The 22,204-nt window shown below is 37.5% G+C and overlaps 1 protein-coding gene, 3 non-coding genes and 2 pseudogenes across 4 annotated transcripts; 3 read left to right on the forward strand and 3 right to left on the reverse strand.

The window, feature by feature from the left end:
• Positions 1-988: 988 nt before the first annotated feature.
• On the reverse strand, positions 989-4,165 carry LOC120137284 (annotated as a pseudogene).
• A 1,564-nt stretch (positions 4,166-5,729) lies between these two features.
• TRNAS-CGA lies at positions 5,730-5,811 on the forward strand. The gene has a single exon. It is a non-coding gene; the product is annotated as a tRNA-Ser (tRNA).
• Positions 5,812-9,111: 3,300 nt separating this feature from the next.
• Positions 9,112-9,193, forward strand: TRNAS-UGA. The gene has a single exon. It is a non-coding gene; the product is annotated as a tRNA-Ser (tRNA).
• Positions 9,194-14,620: 5,427 nt separating this feature from the next.
• TRNAS-UGA lies at positions 14,621-14,702 on the forward strand. The gene has a single exon. It is a non-coding gene; the product is annotated as a tRNA-Ser (tRNA).
• A 595-nt stretch (positions 14,703-15,297) lies between these two features.
• On the reverse strand, positions 15,298-16,929 carry LOC120137286 (annotated as a pseudogene).
• A 356-nt stretch (positions 16,930-17,285) lies between these two features.
• On the reverse strand, positions 17,286-21,414 carry LOC120137363 (importin subunit beta-1-like). The gene is made up of 3 exons (XM_039153125.1): positions 21,124-21,414; positions 17,844-20,273; positions 17,286-17,746 (listed from the first exon to the last, which is right to left on the reverse strand). Exons 2-3 carry the CDS (start codon positions 20,261-20,263, stop codon positions 17,548-17,550), a joined length of 2,619 nt encoding a protein of 872 aa, XP_039009056.1. The 5' UTR covers positions 20,264-20,273; positions 21,124-21,414; the 3' UTR covers positions 17,286-17,547.
• Positions 21,415-22,204: the final 790 nt, after the last annotated feature.

Consider the following 22,204-nt stretch of genomic DNA (forward strand, 5'->3'; position numbering starts at 1 on the left):
ATAATCATTAATAAATAACTTTAATTTAAAAATATTAAAATACTAAATTAATTATAAATAATATATTAGATTTTTTTAGCAATTTAAGTGTTATCATATTCTCAATTGGCCTAGATTTATGTCCTCAATTGTCTATTTCTATTGTTACTATAATATATAATATATAAAAATATTTTATATTGTAATATTAGATTTAGCCTGTTGGTTAAGGTTTTGCTTGATTACTAATTAATCTTGAGCTTAAATACAATTAAGTTATTTTAGTTTATTTTTCTGCCTAAACTTGAACAAGATATATGTATTATCTTGATAACATGTGTGAGAATTTGCTCAACAATTAATTCTAAAATCTAACAGATTTAATCTATAAATTTAGTACATGACTAGTATAAAATATTTTAAAGCTAATGCTCAAATTAAGGCAAGTCATATACAAGGACTGCCAATGCCGCGAATACCTAACTTTACAAGTAATGACCAAAATGAAAGAAAACAAAGCAGACTGCCAACGCCGCGAATACCTAACTTTACAAGGACCCGCACTCAAATTATACCAATTTTTAATTGCCACTTTGACACTTCCGTTAAGGTTAACAACGGGTGACTATATTGAAACCATTTAAATAGTTCAATTGTCATATTGACACAAATTTGAAAATAGTTGTCATTTCGCGACCAAACCAATAGTTATGTGGTCATTTATGTAATTTACCCTAAACTTTTAAACATGTTCCACGTCAAATCCGAACAAGCATTTAATGTTTAAGCATATGACTAGAGTGATGGAAGGATATAATTGAATGATATTGATAATTGGATTACTCAATTAGAATATACTTAAATTCGGAGACCAATTTGGAATCTAAGCATAGCTCAAATATGTCTGGTACAATTAACTCTTTTAAGAATCAAAGAAAGAAATATCATATCTAAGCATAGATCTTCTTCATTAATCAGCATTGGTATCAATACAGGAAACTGTATTACATAAAGAGTTGAACAAGACTCACCCTTCTTCATCATTTAAAATAAAAACTCTGCCTAAGTTTTCACAAGAACCAGAAGCCATCTCCATTGCAAGATATATGATCAAATTCAACGGGGTTGGTTGCTTATCCAATCAGAACTTACCAATCAGAGTTGACTTCTTTGTGGTAGCTATGCTATGGATAATTCTCTCTTCGACCATATATAGCCTCAAATTCAGCTTTCTTTTGTGCTTCCCTTTTCGCCTTCCGTCGAGCATCCCTTGCGTCAGAATCGGCTTCTATTTTCTCCATTATAGCGTCGAAACCAGGAACCGTCCTGTGCAGTTTGTCATAGACTTGGGTGCTAAGGTCGTAAAAAATTCGGAACAATCTCTGCAGGTGCAAAAGAACAAAGGTTACAACATTAGGGTTTGTGGAATAATGACTCGTTGTCATCATAATAGAAAAGATCGTCGGAACAGTATGAAAGCTACTGCTCTAAGATAGTAAGATAATGAAAACCATAACATGATTGAAAGCAAAAAGAACTAATATACGTTGAGAGCAAGGTAGATACTTTAGTTATCGAACTTGCGACCTGACCAACATCATACTCGGAAAAGATTACAACCTACCTTGACATCCTTATTACAGTGTCTAATGTATGGAGGACCAGTGTGGTAGGTGCCAAGAGGTTCTCGATACCACTCTCCACCGTAAGTAATATCATCCATTGCTTGCTCAAGACTTAAAACTTCCCATGGCCTTAACCCAGGGAAAACTTTGGCCAGTTTTCGCCTGCCTCACAAAAGCAACTAAAACATTAACATTTTTTTATATATAATTTTTTTTAAATAGACCCTTCTAATAAGATGATAACCATCAAGGAAGCATGCAATTTCAGATATATGTTGTACAGTCATCTTCAAACACCAAACCAGATAACGTAGGCTAGAAGAAGAGAAGTAACACCGAAGATCTTTTGAAATGTATTTGTTTGGCATATGATCAGCTTCCAAAACAGTTGTCAGTTCAGAGCCACTAGCCCAAATAAATAGGGCATGGCTGGGAATTCTAACTCCAGGCCATATGCCATCATTAGCTTCTAGGACTGCCAAATCACGTCATTTGCTCTCTATAGCTTCTTCTTGAAGCTGCTTATAAGTTTTATCCTCACGTCCTTTAAGGGGAACCCACGGAGGTATACCTTTCTGAAGTTTATGAAGGAAAGCTGTTTATGCCGCACCAAGCCTAACTGATCATCAATATAAGACAATAGTAAATCAACAAGAAATCCGAATCGGACCATCACAGACAATACTCGTCTAATTATAATGCATTTGATAATATCTTCAAGATAAAATAAATCGTGACTACAACAATATAAGGAGGATTTGGCTCTAGATTCCAAATGATTGAAATGGCTAATCTGAAAGTTCTGAATCTTCTGTTCAATAGATCACAATATTTAAGTTCGTGGAAAAAAGAAAACGATAAAAAAATTGCCAGCAAAAGTATTATATTATGTACAAAAGGCAGGCCTCAACTAAATAAGCATCATAGCATTTTATATGGATTTAATTGTGTTAAAATTGCATCCCATGCTCATTTCAATATTTTCTGAATTACCATGAATATCACCCAGTCATGTGTCACGATAATTCACATGAAACCTAATTCATCAAAGTTGTATATAACTTAGATAACTAATACCATTCTGGTACTGCATTTTGCAGATACACTCAAAGAACACTAACAAAACATTAACTATCTGATATGTCTCGGTCAATGCTGAAACTATGAAAGACAATTCCCAGTGTACACAACTTGGCTAACCTGTTTCCACATATAATATACAGATTTAAGTGAAAAGCATAAGAAAAAAAAGGAAAATAGACAAACCTTCCCAAGTGGCTATTGCACGTTCCATGCCATAAATCATATGAATAGGTGCCCATTCGTCCATGTTTTCTCCCCAAATAAAAGTGTTTTTATCAATAATCCCACCACCCCAAGCTGTTTTGAGGGTTATTAATTCACAAGGACCTCGGGTTCGACCCAGGCGTTCTTTATAATACCATCCTCCACTCCTCGTGATAACTGTATCCACAAATAACCAAGAAATGATTGATTTTTAAAAAAATGTAGAACATCAGATGAAATCCAACTGTATAAATTAAGAAACTCCAACAATTGCAAAACAGTTTGTTGTAGAACCAGGATTAACAACAATGTATATTTTTTTTGTTTAACCACAGGTATTCAATCTATTAATTAACCATCCCAACCCAGTTTGCTCCATTTGCAAATACCTTGCTTCAAACTCTTGCTTAAGGACATAGTGCCTCGTATTATTAGACCAACTGGTCAACAATGTACATCTTAACAGAGAAACAAAACCACTAAACCAAACTTACAGTCATAGTAACGCGTCTCGAGCCGCTTATACCCGATGGCTTGAGCAACATCAATGGGTCGACCAGGTGGATAAGGTCTCTGGCGAAAACCCCAGAGGCCAAGGAAGAACTGTCGAGTGAAATCCCAAAACTTATCATCAGTCTCTTCCCTTGTTTTGATAGCCTCTCTAGGCATAGGCCTCCCATCCAACCCAATAACGTGCGGAACAGCTTGCCACAGCTTCTTATCTTCCTTCCTATACGGCTCTTCATTCTCTTTAAGCTCCATCCTGTTGATCTCATCAGCAATTTCCTCGGCTCTAGCCAAGAACTGAACCACGGGACTTTTCCGGAAATCATCCCGTTATTTCTCATTCTCCTTAATCTCCTCCTCCGTCGGATTCTCTTTCTTCTCGAAAAAGGGGTCTTCGTTCAGAATCTTATCGACCTCTGGAGTGTGCCTGTAATCAGGGAGGTTCTCGCATTCCCAAAAGAACTGGTCCAGCATCTGCTTGTATGGCCCGGGGTTGTCGGAATCCGGGTCGGGTTTCTTGGGTTTTCACTTGAAGAGGCTGAAGCCGTATATGGAAGCGAAATTTGGAGAGATTGAGGATGTTTTGGAGAGGAATGAATCGGCGACTGAGTGAAGGTTGATGAGTTGAATCGGATTTTGAGGTTTCCTGAACCAGCTTTCGAAGGGATTGAAGTTGATTGAAGTCATTGGGGAGGCTTGTTTCTTAGGGTTCTGGGTTTTGGTGAGGTTTTAGGGAAACCAGTTCGGCTAAGTGGCGACGGAGCTACCAGCGATAATGAGTTTTTTCGAGTGATAAGAGGTGGACGCGGAAGCGGAGATTAGTATTGGTTATGGGCCTTACAAAAAGTTAAGGCCTAAACATTGTTGGCCCATTTGCTCCGAATATATTAGCCTCTTGGACTATGAATACTTTGGATTTAACTATAAATACCATACATCTTAGGGAGGGATGGGCATGGGATCCGAATTATACGGATTTCGACCCGGTCCGACTAGATAAGGTTGGATTTTAAAAAAAATTGGTTCGGTCAGATCGGATCAATTTTTTTAAGGTGATGTTCTGGTTTGAGTTTAGGGTAAAAAATACCCGACATGACCCCGAAAAAAATATAATTTTACCTTATATATTTAGGAATAATTACAATAATACCCCTATATTTATTACTATTTTTCAATTAAGTCACTATTTTTATTGAATAAAAATAATATTTTTTATTATTTCGGGTCGGGTCAGATTTGGGTCGAGTGGAGAGTATATATTTTTTGGGTCGGGTGAAGGATATAAAATTTTTGGGTCGGGTCAGGTTGGCTGAAACCCAACCCAAACCCGACCCATGCCCATCCCTAATCTTAGATAGCAATGGTGATTTATTCAAATCCAATCAATTTTTTTAAAAAAATTAATCTTATAGAATTAACTTTTTTAAAAAAAATATGAGTTTAAATCAAAGTTTTTTAAAAGGATTAATTGTGTTTGAATTCAACTTTAATGTGATATTCTCTGCCAGTTATATGATCAACAAGATTAATCGATTAGAAAATTGAGTTATTTTTCTTTCGAGAAGATAAAATCATCTTATCTATTGATCAAACTCTCAGTTCAAAAGTATTTTACGAGGCTCTAGTCTTCGACATGTTACTATTTCCTACTGTGATTGAGTAAGAACAGATAAGAGGTTTATAAGATTGACGTAAGTGGTAGGAATGGCTATGTTTCTAGGAACGAACTCTAGATGAATATGAAGAGTTTGTCATACCCAAAGTTATTTCTTTAACTGCAACGAGAGAGATGCCCGATGAAAAAACTCCTACATAGAATAGTATTATAATTTTCTTCTATATATTTAAAGATGATTGTTATAATACTTATATCAAACTCTCATCACATTTTATATTTAACCCATCATTGAACTTTAGAAACGTCGTTATGTCCTAGAGGTTGAGGAGTCGGTCTTGAAAAATTTTGGCATGTGCCCGCGCAGCTTCGAATCATGTGGTTGACTTTTGTACTTGCTTTTTTTTCATTTGCATACACGATAATGCTAGTAGTTTCCGGTTTAATTGTGCAACCAGTCCTTCTACTTTTAACAGTTTTTATATTAAATTATTGTATACATTTCGACGTTGTCGATATGTCCGAGTGATTAAGGAGTCAAGCTTGAAATCTGATGGGCCGTGCCTGCGCATGTTCGAATCCTGCTGTCTACGTTTCTTTGTTTATTTATTTATTTGCTTATAGGGTAATGCTAGCAGTTCTTCGGTTAAATTGTGGAACAAATCCTTCTATTCTCAATAGATTTTATATTTTTTTCTTGTATAGCTCTTAAAGTTGTCGATATGTCCGAGTGGTTAAGGAGTCAGACTCGAAATCTGATGGGCAATGCCTGCGCAGGTTCGAATCCTGCTGTCGACGTTTCTAATTTTTTTATCTATCCGCTTTAGGGTTATGCTAATAGTTCTTCTGTTCAAGTTTAATTGTGCAACCAGTCTCTCTACTCTTAACAATTCTAACATGTAGTCCTCGATCAACTTGGCAGCGTGATATGTCCGAGTGGTTAAGGAGACAGACTCGAAATCTGTTTGGCTTGTACTGCGCAGGTTCGAACCTAGCTGTCGACGTCTTTGTTCTTTTTTTGCATGATTGTGGACCTACAAGAGTTGAATCAAGACCTTTCTGAAGGAGAATCGAACTCTTTACTACTCGATCGAATGAATTACTTTCTTTTACTTATGTCAACCAGTTGTGATTGCAGCTATGAACTAACGGCACTGACAGAGACAATCATTCTCCTGAAAAATTAAATTTTTCATATAATTTAAGTAATTTATGTTTTTCTATTGATAATATATTTTTATCTCCTAGAATTTTTAAATTTATCCTCTTAAAATTTTATAAGTTCGTTCGTCCCCGACTATGAGCCCGATTGATTGCATTCCTTTGGAGAAGTCACATATCACACGTGAAGAATATTTTTGAGAAAAGGAATCTGCATTGACAGCATGGATGGTAGGTAGGCTTCAAAAAGTCTGTCTGAAAGAATGGAAGCTGATGATGCAGTTGTGTTTGTGTATTGAATTTTGATTTTAGATTCAATATAAGTATTGGACCCATATTAAATTTAATTTTTTTTATATCGACTTTGTCATTAAACTTTGAAACGTTTCATTTTCAGGCATTAAACTATACTTTTCTATATTTTTATCATTCAATTACCACTAGTCGTCATTTGTGAAAATATAGATATTAAAATATTTGCAGTTCACTTCTCATATTGGTTTTCTAAGAAGCACACCCAAAAATTGAAAACAAAATCATCTAACGGTTCTATGTTTTAGTACTACAATCTCCTTTGACTGCCATCCTATGATGCTAGTTTTGAGGTATGTTGTTCACCTTCTTAAAAAAATACTTATCATCATTGGGTTTTTTTGGCGGATAATATCATGAGTTTAAAAGAGGTTTTGAAAAAATATAAATTGGGTAATAGATGATTAGACAAGTTTATCGATGTATAGGAGGATCGCAAAAGACCCTTCAGAATGACAGCTTCTAATGTCAATTAAAAGAGGATGGGGAAACTCTAACTTCGATAAAGAAACTGATGAGATGAAATAAAAGATTAATATTTTTGACTTCCACGTCAACATTAAATTATCATGTTATCCGACAGTTGTTAACGAGTTAGTGCTATGATGATGTTGACATTTTCCCTCCTGCCAAACAAGATGGTAATGGTACCCTGTCACTGTACTATGAAACTTTATGCCCAGGTTGTGCCAGGTTTATCACAAATGACCTTGTGAAGGTCTTCCATACTGATCTGTATACCATTGTCAATCTAAGGTTGGTCCCTTGGGGTAATGCCGACATCGTCGGCGATTTAATCCGTTGCCAGGTTCGAACTCGATTCTTCGGTTGCTTGCTTGTGTTCTCGTGGTTACTGAAGTTAATCCTAGTACTGTTAACTCTTTGCAACTATGTGCAGCATGGAGAAGATGAATGCGACTTGAATGCCATACATAGCTGTGTCATCCACTTGTGGCCTGATGAGGTAAGTTCTATTAGCCGAAAGTGTTTGGATTTGGATTCGGGTTCGGATTAGTTATCAACTATTTTAATGCGGTGCAGAAAACGCGCTTCGGTTTCGTTCGCTGCACGGAAGAACAGAGGTTAAAGGAGGTGCCAGTTAGCAGCGAAGAAGCAATGTGGAGAAATTGCAGTGACCAACTGGGATTGAGAGGGGACATGACAAACAAATGCTATGCTACTGAATTGGAATGAAGGTTGCCTGCATATCTTAGTATCATTCCTTTGGTTTTTTCTCCGAAATCTTCGATTTTACGGTCCACTCTTGACATTGAATGTTTGCATCTTCTGCTTCAACATGGTAATGAGACTGAAAGTCTCAATCCACCTTATGAATATGCCCCATGGGTGGTGGTGAATAAGCAGCCACTCAAAACTGTGAGTTCCTCGCTCTCTTTTTTTCTCTCGCGACTTCGAAGTAACTTCTGCGACAAGTAACTCCGATATTTATTTCATGGTGCAGGACTATGAAATATTTGTGAAATATGTCTGTGATGCTTATCAAGGAGACCCTAAACCAGAGGCCTGCAATGCACAATCATGCAGTGTTGGTTCAACAAATAGGAAGATGGCAACTAAAATCCATTCGGGCTGCTATGCCGAACAAAGTTGAAATAGGGCCTTAAAAGAGGCCATAGCTTGTGCTTTGTCCATAGCAGCTGCTTCACCATTACAAACTCTATAATAAAACCAGATGCTAGTTATCATTATATGTAACATGTTTACAGCCGATGTAAACTGAATGTAAATGCAGCTCTTACTGCGGTATGCCACTGAAACCGATGATCTAAATCCGAAACATTTATACGTCCGTGGGTGACAGTGAACAATCAGCCTCACTATCATGTTAGTCTCAGATCCTTTGAAAAGTTTGGGGGTGCAGCAGTATGGAAATTTCATAGCCTACATCTGCAATGCCTACAAGACAGTTTTGGTGAAGGCCTGCCTGCCACATTCTCTAAATGTAACTGGAGAGAAATCTTCAGTTTCTCCGATCTGCGGTACGAATATCCCGGATCGGAGGAACATGGAAGCAACAGCATATATATGTTTGTTGTACTATGATCATGGTCATTGGCCTACCTTATATAATGTACTTATGGTTGTTATGATTTATTTATATGATGAAATCTCCATTCTGCACTAGGAAGTAAAAGCAATTAGCAGTCATCTTTGCTGGGTCAAATTCAAATTTACTCCTCCTGTAATAATCCATTTTTAGATGTTATAGTTTGAATTGTTTTATTTTCTTGCTTATACGGTAATGGTAATAGTTCTTCTTTGGTTTAATTTTGCAAACAGTCCTTCTAGGCTTACCAGATTTTAAAGTTAGTCATTAATCAGTTGCCAGCTTTGTCGACATGTCCTTCTAGGCTGTGCCTGCTGCCGACGTTTATATTTATTTTTTGTTTAACTGTGCAACCAGTTCTTATACTCTTAACGCATTTGATATTTAGTCCTTGATCAGCTCTTGACTACGTCGATATGCTCAAATCCTGCTGTAGCCGTATTTTTATTTAATTTCATATATGGTAAGGGTAATTAGTTATTCTTTGGTATATTTTGCACACAATCCTTCTACTCTTAGCAAATCTGTAATTTAGTCCTTGATCAAATCTTGACTGCATCGATATGTCCGAGTGGTTAAGGAGACAGACTTGATATCTGTTGGGCTGTGCCTGCGCAGGTTAAAATCCTGCTGTCGACGTTATCATTCCTTTTATTTAATTGCTTATAAGGTAATGGAAATTAGTTCTTTGGTTTATTTTGCACACGGTCCTTCTAATCTTAGGAAATGCCATATTTAGTCCTTGATCAGTTTTGTCGATAGTTAAGGAGACAGGCTCGAAATCTGTTGGGCTGTGCCTGCGCAGGTACGAATCCTCCTGTCGACGTTTATATGCCTTTTTATTTAGTTGCACATACGGTAATGGTAATAGTTCTTCTTTGGTTTAATTGTGCACCCAGTCCTTATACTTTCAGCTTATTTAACATTTAGTCCATCATCAGATTCAACAGGGTTGATATGTCCGAGTGGTTAAGGGTAGGGGTGCACAAAAAATCCGAAAAAAATATCCGAAATCGGTTTTGGGAAAAACCGGTTTTTTTTAACCGGATCGGATTTTTTTAAACCGGTTATTTTAACCGGTTTGGAGAAAAAAACCTAGACCGGTTTTTTTACCGGATAAAAAACCGGTTTGAAAAAAACCGGTTAAAAACCGGTTTTTATCCGAAAAAAAAACCGGTCTTGGTTTAAAAAACTAGCCGTTAATATAGCCGTTTGTGACCGTTTTTGACCGTTTTTTTCTTTAAAAAATTACCATTTTACCACCCTAAACATGTATAAATAGGTTGGGGATGTATTTGGTTGATTACAACTTTCTCAAATCTTATTACACAACACTTAAACATCTCTCAAATCTTAGTTTTGTAATTTTTTATTCATCATGAGTAACACTGCTGAATTTTCCGTCGGGGGAAACCTTGAAGTTGTGAGAGTGATCGAACACACTCGAAACAAAGATATTTGGGATCACTACGATTTATGTGAGATGTCAAATGGCTCGAGGAGGGCGCGTTGTAAACTTTGTCTAAAGTTTCTTGCATCGGAAGGAAACACAACGTTGAAGAACTATTTGACAAAATCATGCAAGGCACTTCGCTCAAGATCGGATCCTAGTCAATCGAATCTTACACCGCAAGGTGGTGTTTTTGTTTACGACAACGAAAAATTACGAGAAGCGTTTACAAAGTTCGTGATTACAAAAGCATTGCCGTTCGACCACTTTGATGATGAAGATTTCACGACAACAATTCAACAACTAATGCAACCACGTTATACTCAAGTAAGTCGTACTACCCTTAGAAGAGATGCTATAAAAATGTGGCGTACGGCGAGGGAAAAAATGATTTTAGGATTCCAAGAACACCGTTATGGTGTGTCGCTTACATGTGACGTTTGGAGTTCCCCTCATAATACCGGAAATTCTTTTTTAGCCGTTACGTCACATTGGTTAGATCAAGATAATTGGCAAATGATGAAAAGAACAATCGCGTTTGAATTATTCGATGAGCCGCATACCGGTGCTAATTTATTTACACTTTTAAAACGGGTAATTTGTCTTTATAAATTAGAAAATAAAGTTTTTTCTATATCTTTTGATAATGCATCGAATAATACAAACGCGATTCCAAGATTGAAAATATTACTTTCACCGATTTTAGACGGTGCGTTTTTTCATACCCGTTGCGTTGCACACATAATTAATTTATCCGTGCAAGCCGGTTTGGAGGTTATTGAGCCAATTAGATTAGAATTTAAAACAATGACAAAATCGATTCTTTGTAACAACAACAAAAGACTAAATGATTATAAACGATTTTGTAAGTCTGTTAATAAAAAAGCTTTGGGTCCTAATTTGGATTGTCCAACTCGTTGGAACTCAACTTGGATGATGATGCATACTGCCTTAAGGCAAAGGGAAACATTGCAAACATTTCACGATCGGCTTTTCGAGAGGGGTCATGTCCCAGACATTTATCCGGATTCGAGTTGGGAAACTATAGCCAAAATAACCGATTTGCTTGAGGTTTTTAAAAATGCAACAACTTTTTTATCCGGTGTTTATTACCCTACTAGCCCGTTGGTTCTTAATCAAATATTTTTGTTGGCTACCCGACTAAATGACTTTGAATTTGAAACCGAAGTTTTTCAAGAAATTGGCTTTGCAATGAAGGAAAAACTTTTAAAATATTTTAAGGAGATTCCCCCCATTTTTACTTGTGCCGCCGCTTTAAACCCAACGTTAAATGTTGGTGGGGTTGAAACACTAATTGAACAAATTGCGTTTGCTTTTAATCTAACCGATGATGAACCCAACTTTGTCCAAAACCAAATAAATTATTTTAACAAATGTTTTCGAGACATGTTTGCAATTTATTTAAATAAATACGGATCAAGTAGTGTAATACACGATCAAATGAGAATGAATGTGGAATCATCTAGTAGACGTCCAAGTAACATAAATTTGAATCTTTTTAACACTCTTGTAAATTCCCAATCCAAACGATCACGTACTACCACCCCAAGTAGCGAGTTGGGAAATTATATGTCATGCGATTTTCTATCAAAAATGACATTTGAAGAGTTTGAAAGTTTGGATATTTTGGCTTGGTGGAAAGAAAAGGAAGCACAATTTCCGATTCTAGCCGCCATGGCCCGTGATTTACTAACCGTCCAAGCTTCTACGGTAGCTTCGGAATCCGCTTTTTCTGTTAGTGGCAGGGTTATATCGCAACGGAGATCAAGACTAAGTCCCGAGTCGGTGGAAGTATGCATTTGTTTAAAGGATTATTTGGATGGAGCGGCTCGTAAGCAACATATCACCACCCTAGAAGATGCAATTGATGCCGATTTGGAAGCAAACTTACACATTGAAGAAGTCGAACTTGGAATATCCCCTCCAAACGAAGAAGGCGAAGATGATAAAGAAGAGATGGCAATGTAGTTTATTTTATAACTTTATTTCAATTATCGTAAACTTTGTTTCAATTATCGAACTTAAAGTTTTTAAGTATTTGAATTTATCGAACTTGGAAGTTTTTAAGTATTTGAATTTATCAAACTTGGAAGTATTTAAGTATTTCAATTATGTTGAGTTAATTAAGTATTTCAATTAAGTATTTGAATTTATCGAACTTGAGGTTTGATGCTTTCTCTTTGATTCTCTCTTGATTCTAGTTGCTTGATGTTTCTTGTCTTTGATCAATGACTTCTAAGCTTGCTTAAATACACCTTGAATCACTTCTGAACGTTAGTGATAATTAATGAAGATAATATAGCCGTTTAAGTGTGAAAACATTTAATAAAAATGCTTAGAGCGTGGGGGAATCGGTACCCTCTCATAGGGAATCGGTTCCCTAAGTGTAAAATTCAAATATTTCGACCGTTGAATAGGGGGGAATCGGTACCCCTATGGGGGAATCGGTTCCCTCCGAGCATTCTGGAAATCTCGGAGCCAAACCATTCAGTGAGGAATCGGTACCCCCTTGGGGGGAATCGGTTCCCTATGAGCAATCTGGAATATTAAAATCGGTTTTTTTATAACCGGTTTTTTAAAAAAATCGATTTTTTTAAAACCGAAACCGGTTACACCGGTTAGGATATCCGGCCCTCCAAACCGGTTAGAAACCGAACCGGTTATTTTATAAACCGGTTTTTTTTCTATGGAAAAAAACCAGATCGGATAAAAACCGATCCGGATCGTATACCATTGTCAATCTAAGGTTGGTCCCTTGGGGTAATGCCGACATCGTCGGCGATTTAATCCGTTGCCAGGTTCGAACTCGATTCTTCGGTTGCTTGCTTGTGTTCTCGTGGTTACTGAAGTTAATCCTAGTACTGTTAACTCTTTGCAACTATGTGCAGCATGGAGAAGATGAATGCGACTTGAATGCCATACATAGCTGTGTCATCCACTTGTGGCCTGATGAGGTAAGTTCTATTAGCCGAAAGTGTTTGGATTTGGATTCGGGTTCGGATTAGTTATCAACTATTTTAATGCGGTGCAGAAAACGCGCTTCGGTTTCGTTCGCTGCACGGAAGAACAGAGGTTAAAGGAGGTGCCAGTTAGCAGCGAAGAAGCAATGTGGAGAAATTGCAGTGACCAACTGGGATTGAGAGGGGACATGACAAACAAATGCTATGCTACTGAATTGGAATGAAGGTTGCCTGCATATCTTAGTATCATTCCTTTGGTTTTTTCTCCGAAATCTTCGATTTTACGGTCCACTCTTGACATTGAATGTTTGCATCTTCTGCTTCAACATGGTAATGAGACTGAAAGTCTCAATCCACCTTATGAATATGCCCCATGGGTGGTGGTGAATAAGCAGCCACTCAAAACTGTGAGTTCCTCGCTCTCTTTTTTTCTCTCGCGACTTCGAAGTAACTTCTGCGACAAGTAACTCCGATATTTATTTCGTGGTGCAGGACTATGAAAAATTTGTGAAATATGTCTGTGATGCTTATCAAGGTGACCCTAAACCAGAGGCCTGCAATGCACAATCATGCAGTGTTGGTTCAACAAATAGGAAGATGGCAACTAAAATCCATTCGGGCTGCTATGCCGAACAAAGTTGAAATAGGGCCTTAAAAGAGGCCATAGCTTGTGCTTTGTCCATAGCAGCTGCTTCACCATTCACAAACTCTATAATAAAACCAGATGCTAGTTATCATTATATGTGACATGTTTACAGCCGATGTAAACTGAATGTAAATGCAGCTCTTACTGCGGTATGCCACTGAAACCGATGATCTAAATCCGAAACATTTATACGTTCCGTGGGTGACAGTGAACAATCAGCCTCACTATCATGTTAGTCTCAGATCCTTTGAAAAGTTTGGGGGTGCAGCAATACGGAAATTTCATAGCCTACATCTGCAATGCCTACAAGACAGTTTTGGTGAAAATGTAACTGGAGAGAAATCTTCAGTTTCTCCGATCTGCGGTACGAATATCCCGGATCGGAGGAACATGGAAGCAACAGCATATATATGTTTGTTGTACTATGATCATTGTCATTGGCCTACCTTATATAATGTACTTATGGTTGTTATGATTTATTTATATGATGAAATCTCCATTCTGCACTAGGAAGTAAAAGCAATTAGCAGTCATCTTTGCTGGGTCAAATTCAAATTTACTCCTCCTGTAATCATCCATTTTTAGATGTTATAGTTTGAATTGTTTTATTTTCTTGCTTATACGGTAATGGTAATAGTTCTTCTTTGGTTTAATTTTGCAAACAGTCCTTCTAGGCTTACCAGATTTTAAAGTTAGTCATTAATCAGTTCCCAACTTTGTCGATATGTCCTTCTAGGCTGTGCCTGCTGCCGACGTTTATATTTATTTTTTGTTTAATTGTGCAACCAGTTCTTATACTCTTAACGCATTTGATATTTAGTCCTTGATCAGCTCTTGACTACGTCGATATGCTCAAATCCTGCTGTAGCCGTATTTTTATTTAATTTCATATATGGTAAGGGTAATTAGTTATTCTTTGGTATATTTTGCACACAATCCTTCTACTCTTAGCAAATCTGTAATTTAGTCCTTGATCAAATCTTGACTGCATCGATATGTCCGAGTGGTTAAGGAGACAGACTTGATATCTGTTGGGCTGTGCCTGCGCAGGTTAAAATCCTGCTGTCGACGTTATCATTCCTTTTATTTAATTGCTTATATGGTAATGGAAATTAGTTCTTTGGTTTATTTTGCACACGGTCCTTCTAATCTTAGGAAATGCCATATTTAGTCCTTGATCAGTTTTTTACAGCGTCGATAGTTAAGGAGACAGGCTCGAAATCTGTTGGGCTGTGCCTGCGCAGGTACGAATCCTCCTGTCGACGTTTATATGCCTTTTTATTTAGTTGCACATACGGTAATGGTAATAGTTCTTCTTTGGTTTAATTGTGCACCCAGTCCTTATACTTTCAGCTTATTTAACATTTAGTCCATCATCAGATTCAACAGGGTTGATATGTCCGAGTGGTTAAGGGTACAAACTCGAAAATTCTGTTGGTCTGTGTAGGGTTGAGTCCTGCTGTCGACGCAATAATTTCATTTTTTTCCATAATAGTTTTTCTTTATTCGGATTATTCTCAGAGTTCTATTATTTCTCTATATTGACAAATTTACATTTTACAAGGGACATTCATGTCAAATACCCCAATAAACAACCAACAAATTACAAGAGTACATTAAATTATTTACTCATAGTTTTCCCTATTTATACAATTTATACATAAATAAACCCTCAATAATTCGTATTTTACATCCAAGTACGTATAAAAAGTTAGCTTTGATTTCTCCAGCAAGACACTTTGACCAATAAATTTCCTCTCCACTCCAAGGCCAGTTCATGCCCAGAATTCCCTCCAATTCTTACCTCATATGAATTCTCCTTCTCCCTCACCGTTTCTTTAGCTTCCATTAGTCTTTATCTGCTCACCTTCAAACCTTCCAATGTCGTCCCCACCTCGAAATATCGATGAACCGGCAAGTTTCATTCATATGTTCCCACTTTTGGAACCAAGCTTGGGCATTTATATTAGGCCATATAAACAGACACTCCATTGCTATTCTTGCTTGGACCAAGTGCTTCGCAATGTCGGATTCCATCGACTCGATAATAGCTCGGTAGTGCGTCAATTGTCCATTGAAGAATGCCCCAAAACCGGAACTATCTTTCAGTTTTTCACAAGCATCTCCATCACCAAGTGTTATGATTCCCCTGTTTGTTGCTAATACTTGTTTAGCTATGTCTAGGAACTTGTTGACAAGCTTCCTGTTCTTGCGTTTGCCCATGTGTGGGAGTCCCACCATGCAATTGAAGGCCAACCATTCTTGACTTCCGCCTCGTTTCTTTGTTTCCTAGAGCTCGTTCGCTAAATCTTCGATTTAGAACTTTAGGCCAAAAGTCCTAGCAAGGTTGCAAAGATGGACTTTTGTGTCCTGAAACCTCCACGGAGAGTGTCCAAAGTGTTCCCATCTTATTGATGTCAGTCTCAATGTCTTGTGTTGCATTGCCATGGCCTCGATCAACGGAGGCCATTGAATCCCCACTCTAATGTCAAAATCCACTATGTGTAGCACGTCTATATCGTTCGGCATGGCTTCGAGGATTGCCGAGTTAGAAGCAAAATAAGCAAACCTCCCTGGGAATATAGGATAGAAAGTCTTGAAGGCTACCTCAAAGTTCTTGTTAGACTCTTGCATTAATAATCTCTTTGATTTTGAACATCCTTAGACGATAAATTGAACGCGATCTGTTCCAAGGTTTCGCCAACCGGACTACCTTTCTCGCTCACACGCCTTAAGACCACCTCTGCAAGCTCTGTCTGGTTCTTCTCTTTAGCTTCTCCGTATGCGCTGAGAAGATGAAATAGGGTCAACTGGTTATCAATTCCCATCATAGCTTCTCCTAGGCCCGGCATAGATCGTGCTGTTGTCATACAAACCGATGCCTCACTCAACCGACAAGGACTCCATACATCTTGCCTCTGAGGGAACATGGCTGTGACTGCGTGACAAGGGAAAACTTTCTTCACCAACCCCATCAACAGTCAACAGAGAATCAAGCTCCACCAAGGGAACTGAAAATTCTTCCCATGGTACTGTGACCTGAAGCCGATCATCATAACCATAGGCCGGGTATGGGAAAATCGCATCGGATAACATCGTAGAGAAACAGGACTCCTCTCTAGTAGCAAATGAAGAACCATCAAAATGAACATCCATGTTAAGACCAAAGCCTTCCAAATCCATCAGACTGTTGAATGGCCAAGAAGGGGTAAAGTTCTCCGATTGCATCATCTTTCCGATGAATTTTCGGAGGGTTAAAAGTACTTTGATTTGCTTTGAGTTTCAATTTCCAGTTTAGCTTGAGTATATATAAAATAAAAGATAGAGATGCAGTAAGGTCATTTAGGCATAGGATAATTAATCTAATATAGAAAGAAACATGATTAAGGAAATGAAATTCCAAATCTGCAATCAAACCTGAATAAAGGTTCCCTGTGGGTCGTCTTCCTTACCTGGCAGCTTCTTAGAGTTACCATTTCATGGAAATTCTTATTTAATCAATATTTTTATGATTTTTTTTTAATGAAGAGATTTAGTTGGACAAACTACTCATTCAATGGGAAAGACATATATATAAGGCTTCCGGCTGAATAAATAAATTCCTTGTCACCATCAACATATAATATAAGAATATATGGAAGAAGCAGCAAAAGATTAACTCATCAAACCACCGATTGATAGGATGCATTAGATAAACTGTTTTTGACATATGCCCCAAACCAATCACATTAGGATTAAGAAAACCCTTCGACAAATTCAAAACCCAAATTCGTAATAATAAATGCAATAAATGCAGTAGTAACCCCCTTTCGGATCCTCACCCTTTTCAAAACCTTTACCAGAACTAGAACAAAAGACACTTTGTAACAAACGACGGACTCAGATGACGACTTTACCTCGAGGACTAAAAATCAGCTCATAAAACCATGACTCGTTGAATCATACCCTGGGTCCATCCTGCTGTCTCCTTGAGCTGCTCATCATCGGATTGGAGGCATTCGCCGAGAAATTCATCATAAAATGCAGATTCTTTCAGCATGAGCTTTATGTTGGAGCCAAGAGCATCTGCTAGATCACCCATAACAGCTACCGCAGCTTTTGTCACACTTTCATCCCTGCAATACATGGAAAAAACCATGTATTTAGATGGATAATACAAAAGGCTAAGAACCAATGTACTAAAGATGATATAATACAGAAAATAAAAACTACCTTTCACTGTCTCTAGAGACCAATTCTATGAACTTTAAAAGATGTTGAGCATACGGCACCATCACCTCAGGTTTCACAGTCTTAAAACCTTGAAGGATACCAGAATAAGCTTCAAAAATACTACGCCTGAGCTGGTTGCCATAATCGACCATCTCCTCGTCAGAAGTTTCCATCTTAGCACAGATTTCGGCTGCACCCTGCATCATGGGTAAAGCATAGGGGACATACTTCTCAAAGTGCTCTCCTATTGCAAGAGCAATGTCCCCAAAGCAAGAGAATATGGGAGGCTTTACAGACCGATGAAGTTCTGAACTAGCAAGATCCTTTAGAAGAAGACCCATTATGCCATCACAATAAGGTAAGATCTTGTCATCTAAGGAACGGCAGATGTCACCAACAACCCCAACTGTGATTCCACATACCTGGTATTCCTCAAAATTCTGCAATCCCATCTCAAGATACTTGTAGAACTCAGGCATATACTTCTCAAACTGAGATCCAGTTGCATAAGCAAGAGCACCTATTGCAAGCATTGCTTCCTCGTGAACAGTAGAGCTACGGCAACCAAACACCTTTAGGAACAGAAGCATGATCTGATTCGCAGCCTGAAGTATGATGGGCTTGGTTTCATCTGTGCTGCTAAATTTCTGGATGATAACCTGTAGAACACCACAAAGAGAAGCTTGCAAGTCCCCTTGCTTTTCCCTATCATCCGATGACACAATCTGAATATCCATAGTCTGGCCCAACTTACTCATAATTACCGGTAATAGCTGTGCTATGATGGAAGATGTTTCTGCAATGTTGGAACATCTGACAACTTCATTCAAGGTTTCATAAGCAGAAGACCTGAGCTTGGAGTCACCCCCATCTGTCCGATCAGCAGTTGTAATTAGACAGCTAATTATTTCAGTGAGATATGGTGAAAGAAGAGAGGAGCTTGGTCCTGCTTCCTCATAGCCTTGGGCAAGGTAATAGATTGCCCCACAAACTTTCTCAGCTACATTGGGAGCATCCTTAATGCTCTCCAACAACACAGCCAAAACTCTTTCGAGATTCTCAGGAGAAATGACAGAAAAACCGTTAGCTGGACTGTGCAGTAACTCAAAAATACGACTAAGAGTCCAAGCTGTAGTGTCCTTCACTTGGTTGTTCCCATCCTTCATAGCATTAAGCAAAAACTCCAGACCCGCCTGTACGAGAGGGGACAGCTTCTCAACAGATGGGCCTTCAAGAATAGATCCAAATGCATAAGTGGCAGCCTCTCTACAATGCCAATCTGGCTTCACAATGTTAGATTCCACAAATGGCATCACAAGAGGCACTATAGCATCACCAACTGTTCTGGCAACAAGACCTAGACAAGTCCCACCTGCCATTGATATGTTCCAGATTGTATCATCCTGGTCCTGATCCTCTTCCTGCTTCAGCAAAGTTTCCAACAACAAAGGAACAAGAGACGATAAAGCCTTCTCTATGAAACAAGAATGGGGAGGTCCAGAATCACCACTTTCAGGACTCTCAAACTCCTGAAGCTCAATCTCTTCATCACAGATAGAGCTCCAAAATTCAATTGCTTGGAGTGCTACTGTCTCTTCATCGCTTTTTACAACATTTGATGTAAGCTGAAATAGGGTTTGCATGTAAGGCTCCAGCACCTCATAATATGCTGATGCTATTGCAACAAGACACTCAAAAGCAGCCTGCCTGATTTCCACCTCTTTGGACATGGCAGTGTCACATACAACCTTCATGATATAATTCCGTTCCATCTCGTTCTCAAAGTTGGTCTGTGCAAATTCTAAAGCATTATACAGAGCTTTGGTTGCTGCAAGCCGAACTTCAGGGCCATGGTCAGCTAGATTCATCCCTTGGACAACAGCAGTGAGAACAGCATTGACTTCATCCTGAACAAGGTCCTGATGAGATATCTCTTCACAAACATATCCCAGTGTTTCCAAGGTAGCTTGTTTCAGGGCAGCAGGTTTGTCTTGCTGGGTCATATTATTAAGCAATGACCCAATCAGTTCAGGCCATTGCTTCCGAGGAACCTCAATTGAAGCAATTTTTGCAATAACTTGAGCAGAAGTGTGCCTCGCTTCGGGAACAGATGAGCCAAGAGTTTTCAAGAGAAAGTCTTTGATTTGAGACTTAATAGAAACATTGATTGCCATCCATTGTTGAACAAGTTGTTCCTTCCTAATAGCATCTTTGGCATCTAACGAATTCTTAAGCACAATACCAGCCAATCTACGGGACTCAACAGGCTTCTCATCATTTGAAAGCTCAACTGACAATGAAAGAAGGAAAAGAGGCATGTTCTGTTCTTGGAACTGCCTCAGATTAGTCTCTGCCTCAGTCCGGACTTTTGCATCTGCTGATTGGGCAGCCAGCAGAAATTGAGTGATCTCCATAGCCATTTTAACTACACTGCAATTGGAAAAAAAAAAGAACTAATCAGCATTGGTGGCTAAGACACAAATCCATCAATAGAGATTGCAGCATATTATAATTGAGCAATATCAAACAGTCATAGACAGTAATAATCATGGTTGGAGCCTTGGAGCAGATGTTGAAGGAAAGAACTTATCAAAACCACACAAATTATCCAACAAACAAAAATCAACATTTACCAAGCTTAATATAGAGTAGAATACCATTTCCAATGATAGGTAAACAATGACAAATATGCTGAAACGGTAAATCCATACTTTCCACTAAAACGAAATTAAATCCCTATGCTTAAATAAGAATATTATAATTCCAAGTACATGCAGTAACTTCTGTGTTCAAAGCTAATTTTCTCAATCACTAACCCTCTCAATGGTATTTTCATATTATTTGATTTTGAAGTTCAACCTAAACTAAGAAATAAAAGCATTACAATTTAATGTTTCAAGGGTCTATCTTACATTTACATAAACCCAAAAGTTCTTCAATCCCCCTTCGCACAATCACAAGAATCAAACAATTATTGCTAAGCAAAGGGAGAAGACCTTAGAACATAACATAAAAGCTTTAATCTCATTCCTTTACAAATCGGAGAATCAACCAAACAGAACAAAAGAACACACGTGAGTGACGATAATCAAACAAAAAGAACAAACAAACCAAGATCTACAGATTTGGAAAAGAAGAAATAAAGCGAAACTAATTTTTTTCAAAGCTGAAAACCAAAACACAACAAAAACCCACTGAAGTACAAGCAAAAAACCATAGATCTGAAACTAAAACAGATATGAACAAGGCACAGACGAACTTGAAGTAGAGATTGATATACCTCAATCAAGTCTCCGATGGAGCAGGGGAGTTTCGAAATAAACACACACAGAGGGCAAAGAGAACCTAGGGTTTTTCCTCTCACACACACACACACGAAAACACTCTTCCCAGTGTGTTCTTATGCCGTTTTCCAGCCGATACCAAAGCCAAACAAAGAATTGTCAAAGGGAAACAAAATGAAAAGAGGGAGAGAGAAGGAATCTACGAAGAAATGGCGGAAGCTATGGATTTTTGAAGATACAGGATTTGATGATTTCAGGTATTTATATATAAATCAATTTCGAATGATGGAGGAAGCGGGATGTGAAAATACACACACTGAGTGGGAACGGGCAGCTAGGCTTTTCTCCTGCTCTTCGGCCCCCAAAACCCTAGATTTTTTAAATCTCACACGTGCCACTCTCTTCTCACGTGCCGTTTATATTATTTCCGGGAATCTCTTTCGGCCCATGGGTCAGCCGGGTGTAACCAGTTTATATTTTGCTTCACTAACTAACTCTTTTAGAATAACTTACACTATTTTCACTAAATTTTACTTCTCTCCTATTTTATTCATTTTATTTTCATATTTTCTACTTTACTCATTAAACTTTTGAATTATGTCTATTTTGATCACTCTGAATTATTTTATTATTATTTTTACAACATGATACTTTTATTATTATTTAATATAAAAATAATTTAAAATAAATAATAAAATAATATTTTACTATTATTAAATTTAAAAAGACTTAAAATAATCATCGTCCACCATTGATCTTTGAAATAATAATAAAATTATTATTATATTAAATAATAATAAAAATATCATGTCATACAAAAATAATAATAAAATAATTTAAATCGATCAAAACAAGAATAATTTGAAGTTCAGTTAGTAAATTAGAAAAATTAAAAATACAATGAGTAAAATAGGAGAGAGAGTAAATTTTAGTGAGAAATAGTGTATTTTACCCTTTTTATTAGCAATAGTTTGTGTATTTCTAGTAGTACAAACAAATTTAAAAATTAAAGTTGCGATTAATTGAATATATAAATATAAATATTTTAAAATTAGAAAAAATCATAATTTTTAATCA

This window comes from Hibiscus syriacus, unplaced genomic scaffold, assembly GCF_006381635.1.
Source record: "Hibiscus syriacus cultivar Baekdansim isolate YM2019G1 unplaced genomic scaffold, ASM638163v2 tig00110656_pilon, whole genome shotgun sequence".
Taxonomy (NCBI): Eukaryota; Viridiplantae; Streptophyta; class Magnoliopsida; order Malvales; family Malvaceae; genus Hibiscus; species Hibiscus syriacus.

Bases quoted from the DNA above. Each gene is read 5' to 3' on its own strand.
- LOC120137363 (XM_039153125.1), bottom strand. From the start codon at position 20,263: ATGGCTATGGAGATCACTCAATTTCTGCTGGCTGCCCAATCAGCAGAT. The intron at 17,747-17,843 runs GTAGTTTTTATT...CATGTATTGCAG, and splicing joins GTCTCTAGAGACAGTGAAAG to GGATGAAAGTGTGACAAAAG.